General features: G+C 49.0%; 1 protein-coding gene across 7 annotated transcripts in view; it reads left to right on the top strand.

Annotated features, from left to right (window-relative positions):
* Positions 1-12,269, top strand: part of ZMYM3 (zinc finger MYM-type containing 3) — a 33,413-nt gene that overhangs the window by 9,372 nt on the left and 11,772 nt on the right. For 5 of the 7 annotated variants that reach the window (XM_088172929.1, XM_088172928.1, XM_088172927.1 and 2 more), the window contains 11 exons: positions 846-1,715; positions 2,383-2,426; positions 2,807-2,879; positions 3,665-3,956; positions 4,384-4,561; positions 5,588-5,800; positions 6,397-6,547; positions 7,094-7,209; positions 10,554-10,640; positions 10,968-11,118; positions 11,700-11,872. In XM_088172929.1, the coding sequence (XP_088029055.1) occupies positions 860-1,715; positions 2,383-2,426; positions 2,807-2,879; positions 3,665-3,956; positions 4,384-4,561; positions 5,588-5,800; positions 6,397-6,547; positions 7,094-7,209; positions 10,554-10,640; positions 10,968-11,118; positions 11,700-11,872 (2,334 nt within the window). In that variant the 5' untranslated portion in view covers positions 846-859. The remainder of the gene's footprint in view (positions 1-845; positions 1,716-2,382; positions 2,427-2,806; positions 2,880-3,664; positions 3,957-4,383; positions 4,562-5,587; positions 5,801-6,396; positions 6,548-7,093; positions 7,210-10,553; positions 10,641-10,967; positions 11,119-11,699; positions 11,873-12,269) is intronic. The other 2 variants (XM_088172930.1, XM_014877113.2) reach the window with 1 other exon arrangement.

Raw genomic sequence — 12,269 nt, 5'->3', positions numbered from 1 at the left:
AACTTTCCCTCTGAGCTTGGCAGTCTGCATCACACCTTCCTGCTCAAGTGTACTGTTTGTGCCCTGCAAAGTCACCCTGCATTGCACGCTTGTGTCTATCTTGCTACTTGTTCTTCTTATGACTGCTTTTAACATCAGAGCCTTACCACCTTTCTTCTTGCCACCCTCCATAACTCCTAGTTCTAACTTAGGCTTTTCCAGTTATTCCATGTTTGAATATTAGCCTACATAGTTTTGGGGCTGTGCAGTAGGCGTAGTTATACTGTAATATTGTTTATATCTGTCCTCTGACAAGATTAATGCATGTTGTCATCCTGTACCTTGTTAAGACTCACACGTCAGGGCTTGAAAGGAGTTATTTCTGCCTCTATGTTTAAGAGGAAAAAAGGTATTTTAAAATGAAAATGTATTTAAAAATTAGAAATATCTTAGCTCCTTAAGAGCAGGTCAGAAGAAAGGACAGATCAGATTATTTGGATAGAGAAGAATGCAAGGCTGGGGATATTGCCACAGAGCATCGGTGTGGAGCCTCCTGAATTGGTGCTGAAGCCATTTCTGATAGCCCAATGTGTCATTTAGTATAAGCAAGTTTTCTTTGCTGTGCTGTGATGAGGTGTGTGAGGGCTGTAGATTTCCCAGAGGTCTGTTATACCAAACTACTGCATCCTGCTGCTGACCTTTGTACCTTCTCAAGTGTGACACCTTGCTGGTGTCTGGTATCCTGGTTATAGCCTGGCAGCATTCCTGGGCCTTGTTTTACTCCAGCAGTGTTCAGAAGAGTGGACAGTTCATGTCCTTTCTTAGACTGCTTTTCATTTACTTGCAAGTTTCTCTCTCATTTCCAGTTGCCATCTTCTAAATGGATTCCAGTGAATTTTCAGGATCTTTGGACCCCCTGTCCTTGCCTGATAAACCGCTCATTGGTGATCTCCCTGCTGATACGGAGTTTGGTGAAGATCTGCTGGGCTCCCAAACAGCTTCTACCCAGGAAGTTTCAGTTCTTCAGCCCCCTGGCTGGGATCAATCCAAGCAGATGACTGGAGATGAGGACTTGGACCTTGTAGTGAAAGCAGACAGCGTGTCTGAACTAAATAAATCAAATGACTGTGTTCTAGATAAACCTGGTGTCTTAGATGATTTGGGTAAAACTTCTGACTTGGTGGAACTGGATAAACCAGAGGGTCTGGATGGGCTGTGTAAGGCACAACCTTCCCAGGATGTGGAGGGTGGACCAGCAGACTCCTCTGCCCTGTCTAGAGAAGCTGTTGGTCCAGAAACAGGGAAAGAAGGAGAGGATGCACCAAAAAATCGTTCTGGGGATGTAAAGGAAGATTCTCCTGCTGCTACTCCTGCACTGTCTGATGACAATCCCCCTGAATCACCCCAACAGCCTGTCCCTGACTCCAGGGACCTCAGCAGTGCTCCAGCCACAGAAGAAACCACAGCACAGTCCTCAAGCCCTACAGTGCCCCCACCCCAACTCAGTCTTAAACAAACAAAGAAGATGAAGTTGAAGGCACCAAGGAAAAGCTCACCTGCGCAGAGGGAAGGGCTGACAGGGGAGGCAGAGGTGCAACTGAGCTCAGACAACAGAACTTCAACTTTGCCCGCTGAGCCTGTGGAGAAAAGCCGGGCAGAGGAAGGGGATGATAATGGGAAGAACTCACTGAGAGAAAACACTGTACTCAAAGCACAGGAAGCCTTACCATCAACAGGTAAGTTGTTGACTCTGCAGAACTGGCTTCCTTTTGCTCAGGAGGTCATCCAGCTACACACTGCTGAAGCTGGAGTCTGCTCTGCATTCCAGCTCATCCCCTCCTCTGGAAATAGCCAACTCTTCTGATGATCTAGATTTGGTCAAAGCCTCTTGTGCAAAGGGAATAGTGTTCTGGTGTGCACAAGCTCTTGCTCTGGCTTTCATGCTTTAACTGGTTGTTGGTGCTTGCGGAAGCAAGGAGCTTCCCCAGTAAAACTGTGGCTGCTCTCAGCTTAGCTCATGCTCTTCACTGATGGAGTCTTTGGTGGAACTGAGGGTCACCAGCAGGTGTTTCCAATAGGCAGAGTTCCTTTGCCCAGGCTGGCTATCCCCAGGAGATGCTCAGTCTTGGTCAGAAACAGTTGGAGGTAACTGCCCACCCAGCCAGCCTCCCCCATGCAGGGTGGTCTCCCCTTTACGGGGCTCCTTCCAAACTATGTGTTTGGATCTGCAGCTACAGATGGTGGCTTTAGGAGTCTTCCACCACCAGAACTGATAGCCAGGACAGGCTGAGGCTTCATGTGCTGACTGATCTGAAGGGTGGCTTCATTTGGAGAACACTTGTGCTCTTCTGTTGGAGAAAAGCAAGATGTTAGATGCAAGCTTCTTCTGTGCTTCTGTTCTAGGAGAAAGCCTATCTGGGAAGGGAAGCGAGCTGCCAGCTGAGAAGGTGAGGAGCATGCAGTCAAGTCAAGTCATGCAAGAGCGAGGCTTGCTGTTGTCAGACTCTGTGAGGGACACTGGCTGTCTTGTCAGCCCTCTGGAAAGGAGTTTGCATGACTCCTATGACAGAATGATCCCTGTGCACTGCCACTATGCACTGCCAGTTCAGTGTGTCCCTGCTACCCTCAGCTGTTATTCTCATAAGCCTGCTTCCCCCTCTCCTCTGTCTTGCCAGCTCTGATCAGGTATGCATGGAGTTTTATCCATTTTCAGCCTAGTTATTGGGAAGCCAAATCCCAGAAGTTGGAGCTCCACCATAATGTGGGACATTTATCCATGGTTGTCCTAGCTGATAGTTAGCCTAACTATTTTCTGAATGTCTTCTAGGAGCAGAAAAGAAGTGAACGACCCAGAAGATCAGAAACTGCCAGGCCTGAAACTGTGAACTCCTCTGAGAGCAGTGAGTAACTGGGGTTGGCCAATCCCTGTTTTCAGCCAGAGAGAATGGCCCAGATCCATTGTGGGCAGGTAGTTAATGGTGGGAGTACAGTGGGAACTCTGGAACTTCTGTGTGGACTTCCCTTCTATACAGGACAGGTCCTTTCAGCCCACAAGTCTTCATCCTGGGATACTTGCCTTGCTTTCTCAGGGCATTTAGGCCAAAACAGGGAGTGTTGGTGTATTTTTACAGTGGTGTGTGGGCACCAAGCACTAAGTAACAGGATGAGATTTGGGGATGTTGCCAGGAAATCTATCTTCCATCTACTCACCCAGGAACTTTCTTCCTTTCCCTCTATGAGAGCAGGCTGTCTGAAGGTTGTATCTTGGAGATTTTCCTGGAGAAGTACATGAAGTGGCTGTTCTTTGAGATACTGAATGTCACCTTGCCATTCCCTAGTATTTGTGTGTCACTCCTTTATTGCCTGCCTGTGCTAGAATCTGCTGATCAGCATATTCCCTTTCAGGTCTAAGGAAGAAGTTCACACTTTGGGCTTCTGTTCAACCTTGGTATATCATGACTTCCTAGACGGGAATTGTATTTAAGCCTGGTTTGTTTAAACACGTCTTGATTCATCTCTAGTTACATCAGAATTTCTTTTAAGGGTCCCTTTATCATTCCACCCAGATGGGAATAAAGTACATAGAAGGACTCTAGAAAGGTGACTCAGAAAATCCCAGCATGTGTCTCACGGCAGAGTTTCTCACTTCCTAATGAGGCGTTTCTGATCTGCTGCTGCTTTGCAGTTCCAGTCTCTGACGAAGACTCTGATGCGATGGTGGATGATCCCAACGACGAGGATTTCGTTCCTTTCCGTACGCGGCGCTCCACTCGGATGTCGCTGCGCGCGCAGATGGCCCAGCGAGCCGCCCGCTCCACCTTCACCAAGATGATGTGTGCCAACTGCCGCACCCCTCTGCAGAAGGGCCAGACTGCCTACCAGCGGAAAGGGCTTCCTCAGCTCTTCTGCTCCAGCTCCTGCCTCACCACCTTCTCAAAAAAACCACCTGGCAAGAAGATATGCACCTTCTGCAAAAAGTGTGTTCATTCCCCTTTCCTCAGTGCTCCCATGCTTGTGACCCTACTCACCTGCTCCACAGCTCTCCTGACAGTCCCCTTTGTATGGCTCTCGTTCACCCACATCACTCCTGCCCACTGCCAGCTACTGCCCCATGTCTTCTTTCACACACTGCCTATCCCATGCTCCCTGCACCCCCTTCACATTCTTGCTTTCCCTGCCTGGCCCCAGACTTAGTGCCTCATATTCCAGCCCCCTCTCAAAACAACCTCCTGCATGCTTGTCTTCAGACACCACTCTCCTGGGCCAGGACAGAAGCTGCTGTGAGACAGTTCTTGCCGACTTTATCGGACATCAGAAAGTCCTGTGCATTGCAGTGAGCTATCCTATCCCTTTGTGGCAGGACACACATGTCCCTGCACTAACACATCCCCTCCTCATCCCCAGGGAGATCTGGAACACCAAGGACTCTGTGGTTGCCCAGATTGGTTCAGGTGGCTCTTTCCATGAGTTCTGCACCTCTGTCTGCCTTTCCCTCTACGAGGCCCAGCAGCACAGACCAGCACCTCAGTCTGCAGATGCCTCGGACACCAGCCGCTGTAGTGTTTGCCACAAACCTGGCGAGGTAAACGAGTCCCTTGTCCTTCCCATGTCCTGGATTGTTGGGGAAGGTTAAAATGGAAAACCTTATAAATATGATTGCCTGGCAAAAGATTTTGAGAATATAGAAACTATAAGTGAGATCGAAATGAAAGCCATCTTTGAGATACCAAACCTTAGTTACTGAACAACTAGAAAACAATAGTATGGCCAGCTGAAAGTAATCCCCTCTTGATTGAACAATCCCCTCTGCTGCAGAGGTCCAAAGGGCAGAGAAGACCCTTCTAGCATCGCAGAGGGGGTCCAAAGAGTAGTTTTTAGGATTTAAAGTGTAATACAGTGTGGCAATGTAATGATTCTTATAGGCTGTATGTAAATGGTATAGGATTTGTATCTTTTATTAGATTGGTTAGTGAAAATTCGAATATTCAACACAGAAGAAGATTTATTGTATTGTAACAGGAACCTCGCTCTCTTACTGCTCTTACCCCTCTTACCTCCCTTACCTTTTACTTCTTACCTCTTACCCCTTGCTCTCTCTTTACTCTTTTTACTCTTGCCCTCCTGCTCTCACAGGCCTGCTCTGAGCTGCGGCTGGCAGCTCCAAGCAGGGCCTTCTACCCACGCCCTTTGCAATAAACCACAAGTTCCAACACCTGGCTTTAGAGATCTCTCCATCAGTCCCGACCATCCAGACTACCGCAGCTCCTACACTGGATGAAGTGCTTAAGACCCACAGCACTTAGTCTTGGTCAAGACCAGGCATTTGCCAGGTTTTTCTGTGGTGTGAGGCCTCAGCCCCTGAGCTGGCTTGGGCTCACTCCCAAGCTTTTCCTTGCCCTGAGGCTCTCTGCTTCCTGGCACTCTGCTCTCCCAGCTGCTCCTCTGACTTTTGGCAAGGGAAGCCACTCTGAGTCCACACCAGCTTCCAGTATGGCACTTCCCAGAGTTTTAGTGCCTCTTACCCCAAGGGCTGTGCTTGTAGTGGTACAGCTGCACTGGAGGGAGGCCCGTGGTGGTCTGGGGAGTGACAGCAGTAATGTCTCTGCAGATCCAGCATGAGGTCAGCAATGGGAATGTGGTTCACCGTATCTGCAGTGACGCCTGCTTCACCAAGTTCCGAGCCACCAAGGGACTGAAAACGAACTGCTGTGACAACTGTGGACTTTATATCTACAACAAGGGCTTACCCCTGGAGTACCTCTTCCATGAAGGCCAGCAAAAACGCTTTTGCAACTCTGCATGTCTCAACAGTTACAAGAAGGTATGTGGGGGTAGCTGCCTGGGGTGGAGGGGTTCTCTGTGGGCACACAGCAACTTTACTTGGTGTGGCACAGGGCATTTTATTAAATAACAGGTGACTTGAATCCCCTTGGTCTTTTATTGCTGACAAAGCACTTTAAAGATTGCTGTGGGGAAACTCTGAAGCAGGCAAGCAGAATTTATTTAATCTGCATGACACCTACCATGGACCCAAGCATGGGACAGAAAATCAGTGAGCTGATGGCAGAGTGACACTGGTATATGCAATTAGCATGGACTGGCTTCTGGATGTCTCCCTAAAGCTGGGCTGGATATGTTCCTCTGTCACCTGAACAGTCTTCACTTAACTGTCTTGGAAGGGATTTCCAAACTCTGTATTCCTGCCAGGCTACCCTTGAAATGAGGAGCTGAAGTGCCAAAAGCAATTTTTTTTGCTACCACCACCTGAATCTGCAGACTGTGAGCCTGTCCCTGGCATCAGGTGGTCAGTGCAGGAGAGAGTCCTGTAGTGGATACAGCAGTGGGGCGGGATGTGCTAGCTGGACTTTGCCATCTGTGATGGCCTCCTGGAAGCTGTGTTCTGCTCTGTGTTTGCAGAAGAACACTCGAGTCTACCCCTGCATGTGGTGCAAGACACTGTGCAAGAACTTTGATATGCTGCCCAATGTGGATCGCAGTGGCAAGATGGGCCTGTTCTGCTCCATTTGCTGCACTACCTCCCACAAAGTGAAGCAGTCAGGCTTAGTTGGTAAGAGCACCTGTGTAGAGGGAATCATCACCTCTCCACTCTTAATTCCTTCCTTGGTATTGATTATTGCCTGTGGATGAGACTAAAAAGAAGGTCTTGGGGGGAAGAATCCAGTGAGACAAGTGGAAGTACAGAGGGAGGAACCCTTGCAACGTGTAGGCATCTTAATACAGAGTAGTGTACATTGCTGTTCTTGAGAACGCAGGGAGCAGTTCTAGTGCTGGATTGTGCTGACATTGCCCTTTCCATTACATGGGATACTGTGGTGTTCAGAAATGGGACAAGTATTTCAGCCTATTTTGTCCAAATTCCTATAGAGCCAGGGTCACTTCTTGAACCTCTCTGCTCTCCATCTGTTTAACATTTCTGTCCTAGCAGAATCTGGTGTTCTTAGTGTCCTGGTGTTCTTGTCCCTTGCTTTTTGATAATAGCTTGACTGACTGGATGAATGAGACAGAGGATGAGTGAGTAGTTTGCATGCCATTCTCAGAATCCAGTCCCGCATCTTGTGCTGCTGCCCTCACCAATTCCTATCTGTTTCATCAGGTCCCCCTAGACCCTGCAGCTTCTGCAGAAAGAGTTTATCTGAACCCTGCTATTACAACAAGACAGACCGGGTTGTGTACCAGTTCTGCAGCCCCAGCTGCTGGACCAAATTCCAGGTACTGAAATATCCTTCATGCTGGGCTGGGCTGTGAAGCTCATGCCTTCTTTCACACTAAGCAGAGGCTCCACCTTCCTCGAGCTCCTCAAGGAATGTTCCTAAGAAAGTCTCTTCTGGAGCAAAGGCGTTACAGTAACTGTAATTGCTCAAATCCAGTCTTGGCCCTATCTCCCCCATCCTCCACTGGGATAAGGTGGGCTGTAATTCACTCCTGTCTATCAGGTTTTGCCCAGCAAGAGGGCAGTGCAGAGCTGTGCTGCATGAGTGGTTTGAGATGGAGTGGCCTCATGAGAGCACAAGCAAATGCACAAGTAAGCCAGCAAAGCACAAGTGCATACATGATAGCTGGGTGGAAAGGGGCAGAGCTGCCCGCTCAGCCAGGTGTCACTGAGAAAAATAAGCCTTCCAGGATGTGTTGTCTAAAAATTTACAACTAGCAGGCCTGGATACCTCTTGTTTAATAATCCTCAAAGGCTTGACTGGTGATTTTTCATCTTCTGGTGTTAAGTTTGAGCATATGTGAGATATCTGTGGTATTCATAGGCAACTTCAAGAATATTAGTTTTGTACAGTTGTCAAAGAACAAAGTAACAGCCAGGAAGACATGAGAAACTAATGCCAGGACAAGTCTTGGGCAAGAGAGAACGTAGAGAATCTGGAGGTAAGAGTTAGTTACCAGCAGTTGCAGCATTTAATTTTGAGATTTGGTTTGTTTGGGGTTTGTTGATTTTTGGGGGGGGGGGGGCGGGGAGGGGAGGCATTTTGTTGGTTGGGGTTTTTTTGGTTTATTTTTGTTCCTTTTTGTTTGTTTATTTGGTTTTTTTTAATGAATCCTTGTTGTAATCCTTCACTGAGGTCACAAACAGTGTGAGTAGTGTAGCTATAGAGCCTTTAGCATTGTAGACTTTGTAAGACAAAAACCATAGAACAGTTTGGTTTGAAAGGAACCTTTAGATGTCATCTAGGCCAACGTCCGCTGCAGTGAGCAGGAACATTTTCAACTAGATCAGGTTGCTCAGAGCCCTGTCCAATCTGACCTTGAATATTTCCAGGCTTAGGGCACCTACCTGTGCCAGTGTTTCACTATCTTCATTGTAAGAAAACTTCTTTATAGCTAATCTCAATTAAAACTATTACCCCTTGTCCTATTGCAATAGTGTCTGCTAAAATGTGTATCCCCATCTTGCTTATAAGCCCCTTTTAAGTATTGAAAGGCCACAATAAGGTCTCCCCAGAGCCTTCTCCAAGCTGAATAATCCCAACTCTCAGCCTTAGGAGAACTGTTCCAACCCTCTGATCATTTTTGTGGCCTCCTCTGGACTTGCTCCAACAGGTCCATGTCCTTCCTGTCCTGTGGCCCCAGAGCTGGAGGCAGCACTGGGGGTGGGGTCTGACCAGAGTGCAGCAGAGGGGCAGAATCTGCCCCCTCCCCTGCTGCCCACAGGGCTTTTGCTGCAGCCCAGGACACACTTGGCTTTCTGGGCTGTGAGTGCACATGGCTGGGTCATGTCCAGCCTCTCATCCCTCAGCATCCTCAAGTCCTTCTCTGCAGGGCTGCTCTCCATCTACTCATCCCCCATCCTGGATCAATACTGGGGTTGCCCTGTCCCAGGTGCAGCACCTTGTACTTGGCCTTGTTGAACCTCACAGGATTCCCATGGGCTTGAGCTTGTCCAGGTCCCTCTGGATGTCACTCAGTCCCTCAGGCATTTCAAGTGAATGACTCAGCTTGGTATCATCTGCAGACTTGCTGAGGGTGCTCTCAATCCACTGTCCTTGATGAAGACATGAAACAGTCCTGGTCCCAGTACAGATCCTTGAGGGTCACCACTTGTCACTAGACATTGAACCTTTGGCCACTACCTTCTGGATGCAACCATCCAACCAAATTCCTCATCCACCAAACAGTCCAGCCATCAAATCCTCCTTCTCCAGTTTAGAGAGAAGGGTGTTGTGGGGAACCGTACCAAAGGCTTTACAGAAGTCCAGAGAGATGACACCTACATCTTTTTGCTTCTCCATTGAGGAAGACAGCTAGGTTGGTCAGGCAGGACTTGCCCTTGGTGCAACTGTGCTGACTGTGTTGGTACTTCCCGTCCTCCATGTGCCTCAAGACAGCTCTGGAAAGATCTGTTCCATGATCTTTGCAGGCACTGCACAGTTCAGTTGTTTTCAGGGTCCTCCTTTCCCATTTTAGAAATGGTTGCAACTTTTCCCCTTTTCCCAACTGGGACTTCATTAATTCACCTAACTTGAATTATCACCATATAAAATCAGCACTGTAAACAGATGAGTAAACCTATGCATCGCCTGGATTAGGAGCTGTCTTGCTGGCAGATCTCAGAACACACTTGTCAAAGAAAAAACACTGAAGAGAATGTTTCAAGATGGCTTCTTGAGGATCAGTGTTAAGCCCAAGGACTTCAACATCTTCATTGATCATTTGGCAATAAAGTCAAAGTAAGCATGGTGAAATTTAGCAGATGAAACAAAAACTAGTGAAGTGTTAGCCATGCTGCATTCAGGGTAGTCACAGAAAACAAAGCAATTGGATTCATTGACAAGGCTGGTTCCTCCTAATGTATGCTTAAACACAGTTTAAGTGCAAGATCCTGTGAAAGTAAGGATTTTGAAAAAGCCATGGAATTACAGCAGATAAACTATTCAGCACGAGCATCTCAGTTTACAGCCACACAGGGAAGGATTAATTTGTTGCAAGTACAAGCAGGTGAACATGGAGTTAACATTTGAGGGCCAGGGGAGCAAAAGAACCGCCTAGAATGATGCACATATAGGAAGGATGTTCTCCAATGTCCACTTTATTTTCAATGCTGAAGAAGAATTGGAAGTATTCTGAAAAAAACCCAAAAATTAAATTTGGGCTTGAAAACCCTTGTACTGAGGCACTTGCAGAGTGTCTTATCTGAGGTTATCAGAAAGAAAACCTAAAATTATTAATAAATACAGCCTTGTGGATAAGACACCAAATGCTAAATGCATTGTGGACAGGACACCAAATGCTGTTTTAATCTAGCAGAAAATGGGATGAGAGGCTGCTTGAATTCTTAAGTTGCATTATCTTGAAAATAGAAATCAGGCACCTATGCACTAAGAACTTTTAGAGAAGTTCTCAGAAGAGGTAGCAGAGCCCTCATCATTTAAGTTTTCAAATCCAGCAGCGTGGGAGCTTGAAAGTTTGCCTTCCTGGGAAGAGCTGGACCCAGCACACCAAAAGCAAAGTGAAATTGCCCTCAAGAATCGGCAGCAGTGGTGGCAGTGTGAGGCAGGTGCCTGCTGCCCTCCAGGTGCTCTCCCCCCATGAGCTGTCTCTGTCTCCTGCAGCGCACCAGCCCGGAAGGGGGAATCCACCTCAACTGCCATTACTGTCACAATCTGTTCAGTGGGAAGCCGGAGATCCTGGATTGGCAGGTGAGGACCTCACTCGGGGGATGTTGAGGTGGAGGCCAACACTGCTGAGAACCTCTGGGGTACTTCCTCTCCCTGCTTTAAGCAAAGCTCCTCCTGTGCCAGTCCTCTGAATGCCTTAGCTGCAGAGATGTGCCTGAAGACTGTGCTGAGTCCTGCACTCCTGATATTCAGCACGATGTCAGAAGGGCAGGAGGAGACCACTCCTGCCAAATCATGTGCTAGGAGAGCTGGGGACTTGATTCAGCCCCATAGTCTCTCTCTTGCTTCCCTGAGAAGTGTGGGAACCTCCTGCCAGCCTGGCTGACCTGGTTGTGGTCTCTTTGGCAGGACAAGGTGTATCAGTTCTGCTGCAAGGACTGCTGTGAGGACTTCAAGCGGCTGCGTGGGGTGGTGTCTCAGTGTGAACACTGCAAGCAGGAGAAGCTGCTGCATGAGAAGATCCGTTTCTCTGGAGTGGAGAAGAACTTCTGCAGCGAAGGTACTTGGGGAAGGCATGGGAGAGGCAGAGCCCCCATGCCAGCCCATGCTGGGGGAGGAGAAGAGAGCATGGAGAGGAACAGAGGGGAGATTGTCTTAGCCAGGCCCTGGGGCAAGAGCCTTGCCATGAAGTGAAGGGAGGACTGTTGTGGGGATGGCTTGCTGTCCAGCCAGGCCCTAGGGCAAGATCTTTACCGTTCATTGTGTCCTTGGGGAGGGCTTTCTCACAGCTTTTCTCTCTCTGGGGGCTGGGGAGACAGCAGGTGGCAGCTCCGCTCCTCCTGTCATCATGCACTTCTACGCTCTTGCGTCTGGGCTGGCCTGACCTGGCTTTGCCCTGCCTGCTGGGTTCCTGCACACAGGAGGTTGGAGTCAGACTCTTCCTAGAAGCATGGAGGTGAGAGATGGCAAGTCCCCGTGAGGTCCCATCTTATCCCAGCCCCAGGGGCCAGTGCTGGATTGTTCCCTACAGTGTGTTGCGTGTGCTCTGTTGTCTCCGCAGACCTGGATTCTGGTCATGTTTGGGTCAGGGAGGCCCCCAGTTCATCCTGGGAAGGTTTCACTCCTATTGTTTCTCCGCAGGGTGTGTGCTTCTTTACAAACAGGATTTCACCAAGAACCTGGGCCTGTGCTGCATCACCTGCACCTACTGTTCTCAGACCTGCCAGCGGGCGGTCACCGAGCAGCTGGAGGGCAGCACCTGGGACTTCTGTAGTGAAGACTGCAAAAGCAAATACTTGCTCTGGTACTTCAAGGTCAGTATTGGCACTGGCAGCTTGTGCTAAGTGCTGTGGTGGGCACGGCACCCAGATAAGTGGGCATTGCACTGAGGAAGTTCCAACTGGTGGAGTCTGGCTGGCACTGCTGCGGAGAACCTGGCACTGCTGGAGTCCTGCCTGGCAATGACGGGACATTGCTACGGGGAAGCTCACGTAGCTGGAGTCCCCAGCTGATCCTGCCAGACAGAGCACTGCACTGAGGAAGCTCACAGTGCTGGATCCGCGGCCAGCGCTGCTGTGAGAAGTTCGCACCGCTGGAGTCCCTGGCTGGCACTGGCAGGGCACTGCTGTGGGGAAGCTCACTGCACCTTGAAATGTGCACCTTTCACTGGAGAGTTGTGTTGCACTCGGAGGGGGTGTGGTTAGTTACTCG

The sequence above is a fragment of the Sturnus vulgaris genome, chromosome 14 (genome assembly GCF_052056855.1).
Source record: "Sturnus vulgaris isolate bStuVul1 chromosome 14, bStuVul1.hap1, whole genome shotgun sequence".
Lineage (NCBI taxonomy): Eukaryota > Metazoa > Chordata > Aves > Passeriformes > Sturnidae > Sturnus > Sturnus vulgaris.
The sequence above is the reverse complement of the archived record's forward strand: the minus strand, read 5'-3'. Positions and strand labels throughout refer to the sequence as shown.